The sequence below is a fragment of the Pan paniscus genome, chromosome 1 (genome assembly GCF_029289425.2).
Source record: "Pan paniscus chromosome 1, NHGRI_mPanPan1-v2.0_pri, whole genome shotgun sequence".
NCBI lineage: Eukaryota > Metazoa > Chordata > Mammalia > Primates > Hominidae > Pan > Pan paniscus.
Genome location: NC_073249.2, coordinates 43773456 through 43791614, shown reverse-complemented (window position 1 = coordinate 43791614; position 18159 = coordinate 43773456). Strand labels below are relative to the sequence as shown.

The window sequence follows — 18159 nt, the reverse complement described above, 5'->3', positions numbered from 1 at the left end:
TGAGGGCCAAGGCCAAGAGCCAAGGGGGTCAGGGGCAGAAGCTCTGGGAAGACAGCCTGAGTGATCACTGGGGCCCTCCTCTTTTTTTTTCAGTGTGAAACTCAGAGAGGCCTTTCCCCCTCCCCTCTCTCAGCTCCCACCTTTCCAGGTCCAGCAGCCGCACTGGAGGCTGATGGGGTGGGGGGCTCTCTCCCTTTCCATAATCTGAGAAAGTTCCTCTACAACCTCCAGAACCTGCCTGCTGCCCAATCTCTCCTCTCTGACATTAGACTTTCAGACTGGTCTCAGAAAATACAAGTCTTTATCCTTTCTCTGAGAGTCTGGTTATTGGGCAAAGTGTCCCAAAAAAGACCTTGACAGAGCCTTAGACACTCCATCCAATCATTCATTCATTCACTGATAGGGTAGCAGGCCCTCCCCCTGCCTGCTGTGGGCTTTTCTATTATCTGAAAAGGGGAAGATCAACACGGTCACCTTTCAGTGTGTATGGCCACAGCCCCTCCTTTCCCCACTTCTGCACATTTGCCAGGCACAGAGCCTGCGACCTCTGCCTGCTACAGGGGTCATCAAATCACCTGAATACCTGGGCTGTGGGCGCTGGTGTGGGCGGCTCAGGCCGGGTGCCTGTGAAGCAATGGCGTCCTCACCATTCCTGTGTGGGGAGGGCACAGGGCAGCCCGCGCCAATTCCTGGGCAAGAAGAAATGCCCAGCTCTGAGACTTCTGGGCTCAGGTTCCATCCGGGTGGGTCCCACCTGCGGTTGCATGCCTATGACACATGCCTCTTGAGATGCTCAAAACAGGTTCCCTGAAAAGGGTGGGAAATATTTTTGCATTTAATTGCTTTTAAGTAAACAATTTAGGGTTTAAGGAAATAACGTGCAATTGTTTGTAAGTAGAATACTAGTGGCTAGGCTTTGTGAAGTGTCCTGCAGCCACCTTGTGAGGTAGATTGTTATCTGAGCAGACTTTGACAACTTGCCCACAGCTAATAAGTGAGCAGCTTCTTCCTCAGCTCTCTTCCTTTTCTACCAGAGGGGGAGAAATGTCTTGGCTGCCCAGACCACCCAGTGAATGGAGGAGAAGGGGGAGGGGATGCTTCCAGCCCCATCCCCTGACATCACCCTTCCCTCCTGCAGCCTGGCCCAGTCACTATGGGCCCTGTTCACCTCCTCTCTGGCCATCTCCCTGGTGTTTGCTGTCATCCCCTTCTGCCGCGACGTGAAGGTGCTGGCCTCAGTCATGGCGCTGGCGGGCTTGGCCATGGGCTGCATCGACACCGTGGCCAACATGCAGCTGGTAAGGATGTACCAGAAGGACTCGGCCGTCTTCCTCCAGGTAAGCCCGGCCAGCAGGCACAGGGCTGGGAGCTGGGGAGGGCATGGGAGCTCCCTAGGCCCCCTCATTCTCTCCCAGCCTCCTCCCCCAGGGGCCCACTTACCAGCTGGGTTAGTAAGTTCTAGACTCGGTTTTCCCATCTCTAAAGCAGAGCAGTGATCCCTGCCCTCACTGCAGGGTGTCCCAGGAGCCTAAGCGCTTGGGAAAGAAAGCTCTTTGCGAACTGGAAAGGGGGTGTGACTCAGGGCTTGCCTCCCCTCTCCTTCCCCTCCTTCCCTCTCTCTCCTTTCTTCGTCTTTCTCCCCCCGGGATTCAGCCAGCCCTTCCCTTTTTGTGCCCAGGATTCAGCCAGCCCTTCCCTTTTTGTGCCCCCTTCCCTTTAGGGTGTTAGCTGGTGGATGCTAACATGGTGATCAGTCCCAGCTGAGGATTAACAGAGATGGGGAGGGAATTGGGCACTGTCACCCGAGTCATCCCAGGCCGGCAGGGTGGTTGAGAGAGGTGTGTCACTCTTCACCTCCCCTCACCTCTCCTGCTTCCTGCACCCATGGCTCCCCATTCCAGGGCTGGGCAGCAGCCCCTAGATGGGGCAGAGGGTGGGGCTGGGGGAGGGGGCTCAGTGTGGGTCCTCTGGACTGGAGGCCAGGCCACCACTTCCCCGGGCTGAAGACTGACCCCCACCCCCACCCGCCACCTCTCCTCTGTCCCCAGGTGCTCCATTTCTTCGTGGGCTTTGGTGCTCTGCTGAGCCCCCTTATTGCTGACCCTTTCCTGTCTGAGGCCAACTGCTTGCCTGCCAATAGCACAGCCAACACCACCTCCCGAGGCCACCTGTTCCATGTCTCCAGGGTGCTGGGCCAGCACCACGTAGATGCCAAGGCTTGGTCCAACCAGACGTTCCCAGGGCTGACTCCAAAGGACGGGGCAGGGACCCGAGTGTCCTATGCCTTCTGGATCATGGCCCTCATCAATGTGAGTGTCCCTGGGGCGGGCCAGGTAGGGAGCTAGTGGACAGTCCACACATCCCAGTCCACCCCACACCTAGTGAAGATTCTTCAGATGCTGAGAAACGTGCTGGGGCTGAGGTGTGCATCCCAGAGGCAGGAGGATGGGAGGACAAACCCTCCCCGGGATCCCCTGCACTACTACACCATCCTTCAGCGACCTGTGATTGCAGTTCTCAAGGAGGGTAAAACAATGAGCTGAGCACAGTGAAAATCAGGGTCAACTTTCGAATTATCTGAGGTTCTGTGGGAAACTAGTTTTTTCCTCCAAGGCCAGATGAAGTGGACCCTGGACAGACCCCGGCAGGAAGTGGAAGGTTTTTCTCTGGGTCCCTTCATCAATGGTGGGATTCTCCTGTGCCCTGCTGTCAGGGGCTCCTGTGGAGGCTAGGAGACAGACAAGATGACCTCTGAAGGGCCCTGCCTGCCAAGGCAGCCTATGGTGGGAACAGCGAGAGACCACTTCACCCCGTGACTGCGTCACATACCGAGGCCCGCTTTGTACACCCCTGCCAAGTCAGCACTGACTCTGGCCTCCAGCTGGAAACCTCCTCTGGTGCTCTGCAAACCCAAGTTGGGATCTCTCACGTTAGCCCAGACTGGAGCCAGAGTGTCAGGTGGGGAGACCCCCTACCCCCATCCACCTGGGTTGGGGAGGACTGTCGGGAACACCAGAGCATCCCTGGCTCCTGGGCTTGGGGGTGGGGAGCATTACAGTGGCCACTGTCTTGGCTGTGGGATGGAGGCACCATGCTGCTTGTCATGGTGGCTTAGAGCCTCTCTTTGCAGTAGGTGGACTTCTCAGCTCTCCTGGGGCAGGTGGGCTGGACTCAGGCACTAGAGCAGCTGCCCAGCTGCTGCTGAGCCTCAGAATATGCCACACACATAGCACTGAAAGGAGCCTTTGAGACCACCATTCCAGTGAGCAGCAGGGCAAGGGTGGGGGTGTCATGCCATCACCAGCTCAAAGCCCTGACAAGGGACTGATAGGAGGCTGAGCCCGGCTGGAAGCCCTGACCCTCAGCATAGACCATCTACCTGCTGCCCCCTCATCACCAGTCCTTTTCCTTCCTTTCCTTTGTAGATTTCCTTTCCCTGGCCTGAATCTCCTCTGGGGGCTCTCATAAACCCACCCTCTCCATCTGCTCCTTCCCTTTTCAGCCCATGCCCATCCATTGTTTTGGAAAGAATGCGGCTTTGGGCCTGTTCCTTCCAGGAGAGACCTGCGAAGGAAAGGAGCAGTGTCAGTAGAACCTCTAGGCTGAGACTCCCAGACCAGGAAGCCGGAAGGTCCGGCTTAAGCCCGAGGTTTGTTCTCTCTTGCCCCATGAAGTGCAGACTGGAGGGACTTTGTTTGCTGCAGGATTTCCGGACTTTTTCTATTGGTTTGTGTCTGAAAATAAACAGTCCAGCACGGAGGAAGATGGGGCTGTGCATGTACTCATGTGGGTGCACACGCACACACATGTGCACCCCACCTGCCCTTCTCTGACTTTTAAGGTGGGGCTGCCTTCCCTGAATGGAATTCTTATAAAATTGGGTGTGTTCCTGCCAGCAATGCCAGCCAATCCTCTGTGAAGCCCTTCCCAGCACCCACCTCCCTGGAAAGCCCCACCTGAGCGATCATGCCTCTTGTACAGCTGTTTCCACTTGGCCTTCACTCAGGCACTCTGCCACTACAGGCCTCTGTGGGTGGGTTTCCTGTTTCCCCCCTCACACTGGAGGAAGGGCTGTGTCTCCCCCATTAGGGCTCAGCAGGGGCTGTTCTCTCCCCACTCAGGCCTGACTGCCAGGGGCCATGTCTGACCTTGACTTCTTTTTGAGTGTGCAGAAAGGCTCCCAAGGTCACCATAGGGAGGTGCCAACACAGGGGTGGTTTTTGTCTTTCACTCCTGTTAGGTGACTTGAGGAAATACTGGTGAGAGCCAGCCTGCCTCCAGGGGCAGGGAAGGGCTCCCCCAGAACAACACCAGGCAGGGGCTGGCAGTCTGCCAGCCTTCCATCTCTATCCTATGCCTCTCCCGTGGGCCAGGAAGAGCCCAATAGCTGGGCACTCTCACCAGCCTCTGGGAGACATCTGCAGCTCCCTGGGCTTCCTGTCTTTCCTAAGTGAAAGGAACTGGGCTGAAGTTGCAGCAAGAAGGACAATAGTTAGACTTGATGTGGTACTTCCTGGCAACCAGGGTGGTGAGACACAAGCAGGGGCCCCTGAGGGAGGTGGTGGAGGCTTCCCCAGGCAACCTCAGAAGCAGGAGCCATTTCCCACTGCTCTGAAGGAGTTCCGATTTAGCATAAATAGCAGCAAACTGAACATAGGGCTTATGTGTACAGGCTGTTCGTAAACATGTATTTTTCAATCAAAAGGAGATCATGTTTTTGTTTTCAAGCCCCTGAGAAGAGCCTCTGTGCCCTGCTAGGATCAACATCACCAAGGCAGCTCCTTAGGTAGAGACAGCACTGGAAGGATCAGGATGCCAGGCTCCATTCTGGCTTTGCCCCGAGTCCACTGTGTGACCAGGGCAGTCTCTCAGTCTCTAGTTTACCCCTCAGATCTCTTCCAGTTCTAACAGGTTACGACTAAGTGATAACATCCCCCAGCATGTTTTGTAGAGATGTGATGCCCAAAAGCAAAGCTGCTTTGTAAAGCATCACGCAACCCACCAGCATGAAGGAGTGTGAGGTGTGACACTCCAGCAAGCTTACTCCCAGCACCTCTCCTGGGCCAGCAGAGAGTTTGAGTCTAAGCTTTGCATGCGACAAATATCTGTCTTTTCAGGGACGCGAGTATGGTGATCAGGCAGCAATTACAGCAGGCCTCCCCACTCCTACCTTGGTCAAGGCACCTGGCTTCTTAGGTTGGCATGGCTCAGCTTTTAGCTGGGCACCCTTAGAAAAGAGCTGTCTTCTCCCAGGACTATGCACATGCAGTGTGTGCAGAGGCCAGGTGTGGGAAGGGGGAGCTTCAGGGCAGGGCTCTCCTGACCCTCTGCCTGCTCCCCAGCTTCCAGTGCCCATGGCTGTGCTGATGCTGCTGTCCAAGGAGCGGCTGCTGACCTGCTGTCCCCAGAGGAGGCCCCTGCTTCTGTCTGCTGATGAGCTTGCCTTGGAGACACAGCCTCCTGAGAAGGAAGATGCCTCCTCACTGCCCCCAAAGTTTCAGTCACACCTAGGTAGGGGCTCTAATGAATCTGCATCCTCACAGCCTCATGTTGAGGCTTCCTTGGTAACCCCTCTCCCAGAGAGAGTGAACCTAGATCACAGGTGATTTTTTTTTTTTTTTTTTTTTTTTTGAGACAGAGTTTCACTCTCGTCGCCCAGGCTGGAGTGCAGTGGTGCAATCTCGGCTCATTGCAACCTCCGCCTCCCAGGTTCAAGCGATTCTCCTGCCTCAGCCTCCCAAGTTGCGGGGATTACAGTCACATGCCACTACACCTGGCTAATTTTTGTATTTTTAAAGTAGAGAAGGGGTTTCGCCACGTTGGCCAGGCTGGTCTCAAACTCCTGATCTCAGGTGATCCATCTGCCTCGGCCTCCCAAAGTGCTGGGATTATAGGTGTAAGCCACCATGCCCGGCCACAGGTGATAGTCCTTTTTTTTTTTTAAAAAAAAAAAAAAAGAAAGAAAAAGGAAAATCTTGGCCCTGATGGTGCAACCTGACCAAGAGAATGAGGAAGGCAGACTTCTGACTTCACCCTCCATTCTGCTCAGCCTTGCCTTTTGTTACCTTGGGCAAGTCACCTGACCTCTCTGAGCCTTGGCTCCACCAAGACTGGGAGATGGACAGGGGTTATTCCTAACAGAAAGGTCGTGAAAGTAGAGGCAGTAAGTGGGCCCCATCCTGCAGGGCTCTTCTGACTGCCAGCCACGGCCCTGGGACATGCAGAGGGAGGGAGGAGAAGCTGAGACTCACCCCTGTTCTTCCTGTGCCTCCTGCAGGGCATGAGGACCTGTTCAGCTGCTGCCAAAGGAAGAACCTCAGAGGAGCCCCTTATTCCTTCTTTGCCATCCACATCACGGCCGCCCTGGTCCTGTTCATGACGGATGGGTTGACGGTGAGCCTGCCTCAGAGGGCGCCCCCTACTGGGGGACCCTTCACCCCCAGACTCAAGTCTGGGAAAGGCAAGAGAAAGAGAGGAGCATGAAGGTTTCCTGGAGACCTCTCCTGGAGTACAGTTGATTCAAAAATTTAATCTGAAGTCCTAGTGTGACTGTCTCCAGAATCAGTCACAGCACGTTGGTACTATGGGCTTCTGTCTTGGCCAATTGTTTTTTATTTTTGTTTTATTTTTGTTAATGCTATAGGTAGGGGCCTAACTGGTCTGTTGTCAAGGACAGGCTACCTGCATTTTTTAAAGGGGTGGTGCCCTATTCCCCAATTAGAGGTCATGCTATATAAACAGGGTACTTTGCTTCCTGGAATACATTACAAACCTGGGTGTCTCGAGCCAGTGTTGTAAACAAGCTTCAGGTGGAATTTAGGCCCAGTTGTTCATGCCACTAGTGACCTCTGTTACATTAGTTAGCACCTTTTTCCAGAAACTTCTTAGGATTATATTAGGGCAGTCGTGAATGGCTGATCAACTGATTGCCATATGATGACCTCTCCAGAGAAAAAGCCCTAAAAACTTAGATGACCTGGTGGAAAGTACTCGTGACAGTACTGGTTGACTTCCAGCACTGGGTGTGACCTCGGGCAAGTCACTTCTGTCTGCTTTCTCATCTGTAAAACCAGATGCTTGCACACACCTTTTTTTTTTTTTTTTTAAGTCGTGTTCTGCTCTGGTTGAAGTGGGGAGCAGTGCCTGTCTGCCCAGGCCCTGCGGGCACTCCCATGGAGATCCAGAGCCACCTCTCTGGAACCCCTAGGTCTCCACGGTGCAGTCTGTAAGCTAAGGCACCCCAGGTTCTGTCCTCAGCTTGAGCCAAGTGTGTTGTGTGGCCTTGACTCCAAGCCCAGCCCTGGCTGAGCCTCTGGGAGTGGGAACAGGCAGTCCTCCCTCTGCCCTCCCCACACCTGCCCAGCCTGGGCTCCCTTTGTGAGGGTCGTTGTCTGGCTGGGCTGCAGGTGTGCTCAGCAGCACCCGGTCTCTCCACAGGGTGCCTATTCCGCCTTCGTGTACAGCTATGCTGTGGAGAAGCCCCTGTCTGTGGGACACAAGGTGGCCGGCTACCTCCCCAGCCTCTTCTGGGGCTTCATCACACTGGGCCGGCTCCTCTCCATTCCCATATCCTCAAGAATGAAGCCGGCCACCATGGTTTTCATCAACGTGGTAAGCAGCTGAATAGCCTCCTCTCTCTTCTGAGAGACCCAGGAGAAGCCTTCTCCTCCTGGCCCCTACCCCAGGACGTTTGCCCAGGCCTACATTCTGCCAGCAGGATGGGAACTCAGGAGTAGAGGGAAGAGAGGAGAGAGGATGACGAGGAAGGGGTGGGAGCCTCCCTGGGAGGTGGAGCCTACCTGGGTGACCATGAAAAGTCCCTTCCCCTCTCTGGGCTGCTGATCTTATACCCTTAAAACATAAAAGGAAAGGTCTGTAGGAGGTGCTGGCTGCAGTGTGTGGAGCCCATCCCAGCCAACAACCGGCTATGAGCGTGAGGAAAGCCAGTGCTGGCCCTGGTCCTCCTGTGTTTACCTTGGTGCCCAGCTGCTCAGAGCCCTCCAGTCAGTGGAAAGCTGTGGAGGCCAGGGATCCCGCAACCGTCGGAATCACTGCCTCTGGGCTGGGGCCTGGGGATTTGCATTTTGTAGCTCTCCTAGGTGATTCTTTTTTTTTTTTTTTTTTTTTTTTGAGATAGGGTCTCCCTTTGTCACCCAGGATGGAGCACAGTGGTGTAATCTCAGCTCACTGCAACCTCTGTCTCCCAGGTTCAAGTGATTCTCCTGCCTCAGCCTCCCAAGTAACTGGGATTACAGGTGCCTACCACCATGCCTGGCTAATTTTTGTATTTTTAATGGTGATGGGGTTTCACCACGTTGGCCAGGCTGGTCTTGAACTCCTGACCTCTTAATGATCCACCCGCCTCGGGCTCCCAAAGTGCTGGGATTACAGGAGTAAGCCACTCTGCCTAGCGCTAGGTGATTCTTAAGTAGGCAGGACATGGAGGATGACCTTCAAGGAACTGATCTGCCTAGGAGGCAGGAGGTCTGGGCCTGAGCAGTGGGTTAAGACCCTTGCCTTGGTGTCCATCCACGTCACCATCCATGACACAGGGGTCCACATTACAGACTTCTGCCAAATTGTCTAGTCCAACCTCCCATCAGGCTTGAGCCACCTCTATCTATAACATCCCTTCCAAAGGGTTCACTGTCTGCTTAAACACCTCTAGTAACTGCAACTTACTACCTTTCCAAGTAGCCCAATGAGGGTACTAAGTCCAGGTAAGAAAGCATTTCCTTGGTTGAATTTCTAGCAGAGAGGGGGTTTGGACACAAGGTTGCAGTTTCAGAGACAAAGATCATGATCCCCAAGAAAGGCCTTTGGATTTGACCTTGTGCCAGTTGACCCTCAAGAAAGATATTTCAGTTCAATGTAGATGGGAGGTAGGTGATAAACCCAAACTCAAGAGGTTGAGGGTGAGAGGGAGATGAGCAGTGGAGGAATTTGCATTTCTCTTTGTAAATATTTTTGAGTTGAAGGGAGTTGTGTTCTGCAGGACTCAGGGTGTATGGGCCTGCTTATAGTAGAGGATAAAGGGAGGACACCTATTAGAAGGAGGAGTCTGTGAAAATACCATTGTGAGAGAGTAACCGAGTGAGGAAGGCCCTGACAGAGGGGAGGTGGGATGGAGAGCGGGAGTGGAGGAAGCTCTAAGCTCAGCAAGGAGGAAGGCCCCTGTCCATGGAGTTGGGGCGAAACGATGTCAAAGGGGAAAGGTTCCAGAAGAGGAAGGGCACAGACATGGGGCCAGCCCTGGCTTCCCTGTCTAGGTCAGACACAAGGCCAATTGCTAAGACAGAGGAGAGTGGGTGGAAATCTGGGTTTGGGAAAATAAAGGTCTGAAGCATCCACATATGTTAGGCATTGCCCATAGACACTCACCTGGAGTGCTGGGTTTTAAAAAGGAAAATCAGGTTCCTGGGCCCAACCCAGACTGAGTGAATCCGAATGTCCAGGAGGAGGCATAGCAATCTATATATTAAACAAATACCCCAGGGGAATTACATCATCCAGCAAGCTCAGGAAAACACTGTCCTAGAACAAGTGACTCCCAAATACATTAGATTCACTGGAGCTGCTTTTTGAAAATAGGATCATGAAAAGGCCAGGCGCGGTGGCTCACACCTGTAATCCCAGAACTTTGGGAGGCCGAGGCGGGTGGATCACGAGGTCAGGAGTTCGAGACCAGCCTGACCAACATGGTGATACCCCCATCTCTACTAAAAATACAAAAATTAGCCGGGCGTGGTGGCGCCTGCCTGTAATCCCAGCTACTCAGGAGGCTGAGGCAGGAGAATCACTTGAACCTAGCAGGCAGAGGTTGCAGTGAGCTGAAATGGTGCCACTGCCCTCCAGCCTGAGAGACAGAGCAAGACTTCAAATCAAAAAAAAAAAAAAAGAGAGAGAGAGAAAATAGGATCATGGACCCCTACCCCAGAGATTCTAATTTAGGAGGTGTGGAGAAGAGCCTGGGCCTCTGGGTTGTTTTGGAAGCTTTCCAGCTGCTTTTGTGGGCACCCTGTTTGGGAACTGCAGCTGAGTGGCCCTGAGCAAGCATCTCCTGTGTAGATGTGAAGTGCCTGTGTCATATTCACTGTGACTACTTCCGAGTATTCCTCTCTAGGTTAAATTAATGGCCACCCTGTTCTCAGCATTCTCCTGGAGCTCAACAGCTACTTCCTGACTTAGTATGTTTGTGCTATGTGCAAAGCCCTGCTGCAAACTGCAGGCCGCCAAGTTCTGGAAGACAAGGTTCTTGCTTCCAGGGAGCTTACGGCCGGCCAGAGGAGGGCAGTGTGCCCCAGCACAGATGGAGGGTGAGGGGGTGTAGGCAGTGGAGATGCAGGCTCAGTACCAGACTGAGTCACTGGCTGAGGCAGGGGCCACACTGCGTGGGAAGAGAGTTGGTGGAGCTGATAGTTCGTCCTGGTTAGTCTTCTATCACCAAGGCTAAAATAAGACTTGGGTGTCTTTCAAACTTCCCCAAATCTAGGGATTTTCAGGGTGACAGTCTTTGAGGCATGGCTGGAAATGCATGTGGTTTGTACATGGGGTAGCCAGGTGGAAGAAGAGGAGCAGGAGTGGCAGCTTCCAAACCCCGGCATCTGTCCCAGGCTCCTAAGTTGAACACTGAATATTAAGAAGGTGCCAGCCCCTGAAGGCAGGAGGTGAGCAGGCCTGGCTGAAGTTCAAAGGCCTGTGTTCAAAGGCCTGGGTTAGGGGGTAGGAGGCTAACTTGGGGGGAGCACGGTAGGCAGGGTGGGGGATCGGGAGCAGAAAAAGATGAGGATGGGGAAGTAAACAGGGGCTACATCCTCAGGGTTTTGTAAGGTGGGCTTTGAATTTTATTCTAAGTGGGCAGGAAGCCAATAGGTTTTAAGCAGGTCTGTGTTGCATTTTCTTTTTTCTTTTTATTTTTTTGCATCTCACAGATACATTTATTCATGCTATGAAGTAAACGGCACTTATACAGGTGCCCCGTGATGTTTCACATTTCCATCTAACATAGCTTGCATTGCATTTTTAAAATTTATTATTGTTTTTTTTTAGAGAGACAGGGTCTCACTATGTTGCCCAGGCTGGTCTTGAACTCCTGGTCCCAAGCGATCCTTCCTGCCTCAGCCTACCAAAGTGGTAGAACTAGACAGGAGCCACCATCTCCAGCCACTTGCACTGCATTTTAAAAGTGCACTCCAGTGTGGAAGAACAGACTGTAGCTGGCAAGAGTCAAACACGGACTGTTATTGTAGTCCAGGCGCCAGAGGGAGGCGGCTGGGATGGGGTGGTCTGGATGGATCTGGAGCAGTACAAGGATCGAACATGTTTTTTGAGATGGTGCGGACAGGACTTGTTGCTGACCCAGGTGTGGGAGGTAAGGAAAGGAGGAATCAAGGACCTTAGACACAGGACTTGAGCAACTGCATGACTGGGATGCCCTCACTTGATGTGTGCAGGAGTAGGATTGGCAGAGGAAATTAAAAGTCTAGTTTGGGCCACATGGTTAGTCATCCAGGGACTGACTATATCCAAGGGGCAGCTTTAGGTGCAAGTCCGGAGTCCTGGACACAGCTCATGGCTAGAGGGATAGATACAAGCATGCCTGCTGCAGAGGCAGGTGAAACGTGGAGCAGAGCACTGCGGACATGGAAGAGCCAGAAGAGAATCCTGGGCCACCCCAACATTGAGAGAGTGAACAGAGGGGAAAGCAAGAACAAATGGATCTCAGGGACCATGTTCTGTGCCAAAGAAAGACATGACCTTTGGAACCATAGTTATGTTATGACTTTCATATTTTTACTGCATGAAAGAAGTCTTTTGTCTTTCCATTTCCATTGTGAAGGGAATGTGTTTCTCTCCTTCAGCCACTGTTTTGTGGCTGATCCCTCCCCAGGGGAGGAAGTCTGTCTGGGTAAGGCCTCTGAGCCTCGAGAACACCTTCCACCTAACAGATCCTGTGGCAGAGACGGAAGGGCTGCTAGAGGAGCGTAAAGGCCTCAAGGATTAGGAGCACCGGCTTTGATTTTCCAATTGGAGCAACTCTCCCAGGATCGGCTCCCAACCCTGAAAGTCTTTCCTTTCTGCATGCCCAGAAGTGGAGGGGTTGGGAGCTGGATGAGATTTCTTGCCTAGCTCTATAGTCTGTACTTACTTTTTAAAGAAACAGATGTCTTCATCCAGGAGATTTTTACCTCAAAGCCATAGGCTGCTATAGAAGATCCTTATCTCCTGAGACGTCTAAGAAAAGCCCACAGAGAAACACTAGGACTCATATTTGTCTGAAGCACCACAGTTTACAGAGCCCCTTCATCTGTATTATTTCACCACCACTCTTTAGTGTGGCTTTTGTAACTATTCCTATTTTGCAGATTAGGAAGTTAAGAATTAGAGCAATCAGCTACTTCCGGGTTCCACAGCTGGTAAAAAACACATCGGGACTTCCACCTGGGTCTTCTGACCCCAAATCTTGTGCTGCCTGGGTTTATTCCCAGATACATCTTGCACAGAAGTGACTCAATGCAGACATAAAAACGTGTTTAAAGAACTTAGAAATATGGTTATATTAACAAAAACATGCCTGCGTGACAGAGACCTTTACTGAACTAGAAAGATTTGGCTGGGCGTGGGGGCTCATGCCTGTAATCCCAACAGTTTGGGAAGCTGAGGCAGATGGATTGCTTGAGCCCAGAAGTTCAAGACCAGCCTGGGCAACATGGCGAACCCTTTCTCGACTAAAAATACAGAAAATTAGCAGGCGTGGTGGCACATGCCTGAGGTCCCAGCTACTCAGGAGGCTGAGGTGGGAGGAACGCTTGAGCCCTGTAGGTCGAGGCTGCAGTGAGCTGAGATTGCACCACTGCACTCCAACTTGGGCAACAGAGTGAGACCCTGTCTCTCAAAAAAAAAAAAAAGGAAAGAAAAGAAAGATTTCTGGGTCTCCAACCATAGGTTAGCATCTGCCCATGGGAATCTGAGCCAAATCTGAGGGTGCCAAGCTGACTGCCACAGCCACTGACCCTCTCCCTGGGTGGCTGGCTAGGATTCCCAGAGGATGGGACCCTGCTGCCACCACCCCTCTTCCCCTGCTATCTGATGGCTTCCTGTCTGTGCACTCTTGGCTTTCAGGAGAAGAGAAGCAGCTTCTCACAAAGAAACAGAGACTCTCCTACCCCCAGGGCTGGCAGGGCAGAGAGAGCTGATGAAATTGGCTTGGGTGGAGTTCCCGCGGTTACAGATAAGACCTTGGGGACAGGTAGTCCTCAGTCCCCAAATGCTTACGCAGCGTGTACCGTAGCTGTTAGGGGAGATGTCTAGGTGGGAAGATGTCTAGGCGGGGGTCTCCTTTCCACGCTTCCTTCCGGATGTCAGAACGGTCCCCAGAACACTGCGGTTCCCGCCTGGTCCACGGGGTGGCGCGCGGGTCACACAGCTGGGCTCCTTGGGCTAGAGAGGAAACGCCAAGCCAGGAGACGCCGACTCCTGGCGGTTCCTCACCACCGATGCTCAGCTTTTCGCAATTCCTAACCGCCTCCACCTCTGCCGCGACAGGTTGGCGTGGTGGTGACGTTCCTGGTGCTGCTTATTTTCTCCTACAACGTCGTCTTCCTGTTCGTGGGGACGGCAAGCCTGGGCCTGTTTCTCAGCAGCACCTTCCCCAGCATGCTGGCCTACACCGAGGACTCGCTGCAGTACAAAGGTGAGGGCCGGGCCCGAGCCAGGAGGCGCGCTCTATCTAGCTGGGCGCCGCCGCCTCGCTCTGCCCTGTCTCTCTCTGCTCTTTTTTTTTTTTTTAATTTTATTATTATTATACTTTAAGTTTTAGGGTACATGTGCACAACGTGCAGGTTTGTTACATATGTATACATGTGCCATGTTGGTGTGCTGCACCCATTAACTCGTCATTTAGCATTAGGTATATCTCCTAATGCTATCCCTCCCCCCACCCCACAACTGTCCCCGGTGTGTGATGTTCCCCTGTGCTCTTCTAGGCCAGCACCATCTCCCAGCGAGAACGCTGCCCTAGCTCCCTGGAGAAATGAACACCCCCCTCCTGACTTTGGCGGGAGCAGGCCCACAGCCGGGGTGGTTCTGACCCGCTGGGCTCCCTCCATTCAGAATGATCCCCGTAATGATGGGATTGCAGGCCGCAGAGAAGCAGTTAAGCTTCTTTTTTCCATCCGCTTTGTCCCCATCTTAACGTCTGCTGACCTGCAGCTGACATTTTGTGCGATATGGATGTGCTGGAAATGCCAAGTTCAAAGAAAAGCAAAGATGCACAGGAGAAGTTATGGCATAGGAAAGGCATTTTGTAAGCTAATTTTCAGTAACAGTACGTGCCGGCCTTGTGGCTGTGGTGGATGTTAGAAACGTGGAGGATTAGAACACGGATCTGGTTTCAGGAGTCACACAGCCTCTTTGATGTCAGAAATCTCTAATTCTCTCGACTACTCTCCCTCCCCTTTCCCTAGCCTCCCAAGTGCCTATAGCAAAGATCTCTTTTTTAATGAGTTAATTAAAAATAATTATGTTTTGAACATCACCAGAGACGCACTAGAGGCTGGAAAACCAGCATTAAGATAAGCGATTTCTGGCCGGGCGGGGTGGCTCACGCCTGTAATCCCAGCACTTTGGGAGGCCAAGGCAGGCGGATCACGAGGTCAGGAGATCGAGACCATCCTAGCTAACACGGTGAAACCCCGTCTCTACTAAAAATACAAAAAAATTAGCCAGGCGTGGTGGCAGGCGCCTGTAGTCCCAGCTACTCGGGAGGCTGAGGCAGGAGAATGGCGTGAAACCGGGAGGCGGAGCTTGCAGTGAGCTGAAATCCCGCCACTGCACTCCAGCCTGGGCAACAGAGAGAGACTCTGTCTCAAAAAAAAAAAAAAAAAAAAAAAAAAAAGATGAGCGATTTCTTTAGAGAGGAGTGGGGGAAGCTGGTGTACAGGGAGAGTCAGGGCAGTTAGAGCTGCACCCAGCAGTTATCCACAGCCTGGATCCTTGAAATCGAAGGATAAGCCCCAGACAATTTTAGCACATAACATCACCATCAGTCGTTAGGAATAAAATCTTTTCTACGATAAACCTGCACACTTTTTGTTTTGTTTTCAAAATGGAAATTTTTTTATTATATAAGCCGTATGTGCTCACTGCAAAAACCTCAAACAATAGAAGCACAGTTTAAAGCAGTAAGTGAAAGTAGCTGAAAATAACCCTCTTAGCAGTTCATTTCCTCCCAGATCCCTTCTGAGCTTGTGAGACCATTCTCTGCGCTGTTTAATATTTGCAGTTTAGAAGACAATTCCTGTGAGAGAATGAATTACAGAATCAAGTGTACCTGAGTTTCTTTGGCTTCTGGCTCCTCTGAGTGGGGGCACTACACATCATCTGAGAAACACCCCCAAATCAGGGCACACTTGGTATAAATTCCATTGAATCATGACTCTGAAGAGGTCCTGGCCATGGTGAAAACTGAGGGCAGAAAATGCATCAGCCAGTCATCATCCAGGCAGCCCATCACTCACCCATCTTTCTGCTACTCAGGACATCATGCTGGGCCCCACGGGACATGGCCAAGGAAACACAGTCTCTCCCTGCAGCTTGTCCTAACAACAGGACAGCCACGCACCCAGCTCCCATGGGCGAGGGCCCAGGAGCCCTCAGACTCCTCCCTCACACATCAGTCTCCAAGCCTCAAGGGAATAAATGAAGTAATGAAATAAGGTAGCTACCACATGTCACACAGTACAACTCAAGAGTTTTAAGTGATCAACAAATGTTAGAGTTTAATAATGATAAGTGAGGCCGGGTGCAGTGGCTCACGCCTGTAATCCCAGCACTTTGGGAGGCTGAGGCGGGTGGATCACTTGAAGTCAGGAATTTGGGACCAGCCTGGCCAACACAGTGAAACCCCAGCTCTACTAAAAGTACAAAAATTAGCTAGGCGTGGTGGCAGGCGCCTGTAATCCCAGCTACTTGGGAGGCTGAGGCAGGAGAATTGCTTGAACCCAGGAGGTGGAGGTTGCAGCGAGCTGAGATTGCACTCCAGCCTGGGTGACAGAGCAAGACTCTGTCTCAAAAAAAAAAAAAAAGTGATATTGATTGATTCTGCCTGCAAATGATCACTCAAATCCATCATCTTCATTTCTTACTGTCCCTGCCTAATTTAAGGTCTTTATCTTCATTGACCTGCTTGGACTAGTTAATGGTACCCAGGTTTTTCCAAGTTCTAATCACCTCCATCCCTTCTTTGATGGGTCTTATCTTGTCTCCTTGTCTTCAGTCTTGCCTCCATCTAACCCAGCTGGCTGAACATTAAAATCACCTGGAGTTCTGGTACCAAAACCCAGTGACTGGGCCTTACCTCTGAGTCTGATGCAACTGGTCCGGAGCTGCTAGGTGATTCTAATGTGCACCTAGAGGTGAGGACCATGTACTAAGCCACCCTCCACATGGTAAAACAGGGCTGTGCTTACTTCAGCAGCACATGTACTAAAATTGGACCAACACAGAGATGATGAGCATGGCCCCTGTCCAAGGATGACATGCAAATGTGTGAAGTGTTCCCCCAAAAAAACCAGAAAACAGAGCTGATCACAACCTCCAGATCTACCTATGGGGCATCTTTCTCTCCAGACTTCTCTCTCCCTGCTTCCCCTGCAAACCTGCATCCTAGCCACGAATTACATGCTATTCCCTGATGGCACAAAAACTGTTCTGTACCTCCCTACTTTGGCACGTGGTGAACCCTCTGCCTGGAACGTCCTCCCTGCTCCATCTCGCCCCTTTATCTTCCTGCTCTTCCTTCCAGACCTAACTCCAGGAAGCGTCCCTCTCCAGGAAGCTCCTCTGATCCCCACTGGAAAGGTGTGCCTCCCCTTTGTGCCCTTTGACGTTGCCCCTGTCTCTCATGTTTGACCCATCTCAAGACTTTTGTACCTAGGTTATCTGCTTCTTCTCCTAGACAACATGACCCTACCAAGGGACAAGGGTAAGAGCATGGGCTGTGCAGGCAATAGCACACCTGGCAGTCCTGCCTCCAGAGTTACTGGCTTTATGACCTTGTGCAGTTTCACTTCCTTCCCCTCTCTGAGCCTCAATTTTCTCATCTGTAAAATGGGGATGCAAATACCTGCCTTTTAGGATTGTTTTGTGCATCAGAAAAAATGTAAAGCTTTTGACTTAGCATCAAAGCTGACTCACGGGCACTCAGTGTCTTGTTAACTCTTAGTATTCACCTGAGCATCCTCAGTGGTTAGCATAGAACCCAGTGGTCCTCAGTTTTTTAAACAAATGAGTGGAACAGACAGATGGGTGCTGCTGGAATTCAGGGAAGGGAGTGAGGGGGCAGTGTTGATTTAAATAAAAGTAGCTTCATAGAGGGGATGGGATGTGAGCTGGACCAGAATCTAGAAAAGCAGAGAGGAAAATGGAAAGGCCTTCCTGGGTAGGGTGGGGCAGTGAACAGAATGAGAGCAAAGGCACAGAGACAAGTCTGAACATAAGCGAGACTGAACAAGCTAGAAGGAATGTGAAGTCCAGAGTAGACAATGATGACAACCATTTTATTAAAAGAAATAGTGTCTACTATGTGTTAGCTGCTGTGCTACTAACAGGCACTGGTTTTTGCCAGTGATCTATATGACAAGGCATGGCCATCCTCTCCTGGGCTTCCAGCCTAGTGGGGAGGGCTAGCTGGTCAACAGACAGTGTGGTGAGAGCAGGTGCAGGGTGATATCACAGCACAGAGAAGCAACCCATCCAGGCATGGGGACCAGAGAGGAACATTACTGATGGAAGTCTAAACTAGGACCTAAAAGATGAATGGGAACAAGCTGGCCAACATGGTGGAACCCCATCTCTACTAAAAATACAAAAATTAGCCAGGTGTGGTGGTGCATACCTATAATCCCAGCTTCTTGGGAGGCTGAGGCACTGTACTCCAGCCTGGGCGACAGAGCAAGACTCTGTCTCAAAAAAAAAAAAAAGATGAATGATAGTTTACCAGAAAAGAGGAGGAGGATGAATGTTCAGTGGGGAGTGAAGATGTGTGCTGAAGCCTGGAGGTGAGAGTTATGGAGGGTGGAGGGGGACAGAGAAGCCTGAGCCGTTAGCAGGGGCAGAGTCTAAAGGGCCCTGCAAACCACTTGAAAGTCCTTGGCCTTC

The 18159-nt window shown here is 51.8% G+C and overlaps 1 protein-coding gene and 1 non-coding gene across 3 annotated transcripts in view; both read left to right on the top strand.

The window, feature by feature from the left end:
• Nucleotides 1–18159, top strand: part of MFSD4A (major facilitator superfamily domain containing 4A) — a 33916-nt gene that overhangs the window by 9617 nt on the left and 6140 nt on the right. The window contains exons 2-7 of one of the 2 annotated variants that reach the window (XM_034945054.3): nucleotides 1139–1337; nucleotides 2049–2309; nucleotides 5343–5511; nucleotides 6278–6393; nucleotides 7438–7611; nucleotides 13546–13693. In XM_034945054.3, coding sequence (XP_034800945.1) covers nucleotides 1139–1337; nucleotides 2049–2309; nucleotides 5343–5511; nucleotides 6278–6393; nucleotides 7438–7611; nucleotides 13546–13693 — 1067 coding nt within the window. The remainder of the gene's footprint in view (nucleotides 1–1138; nucleotides 1338–2048; nucleotides 2310–5342; nucleotides 5512–6277; nucleotides 6394–7437; nucleotides 7612–13545; nucleotides 13694–18159) is intronic. The other variant, XM_034945062.3, reaches the window with a different exon arrangement.
• On the top strand, nucleotides 16462–16568 carry LOC112438323 (U6 spliceosomal RNA). The gene has a single exon (XR_003026776.1). It is a non-coding gene; the product is annotated as a U6 spliceosomal RNA (small nuclear RNA).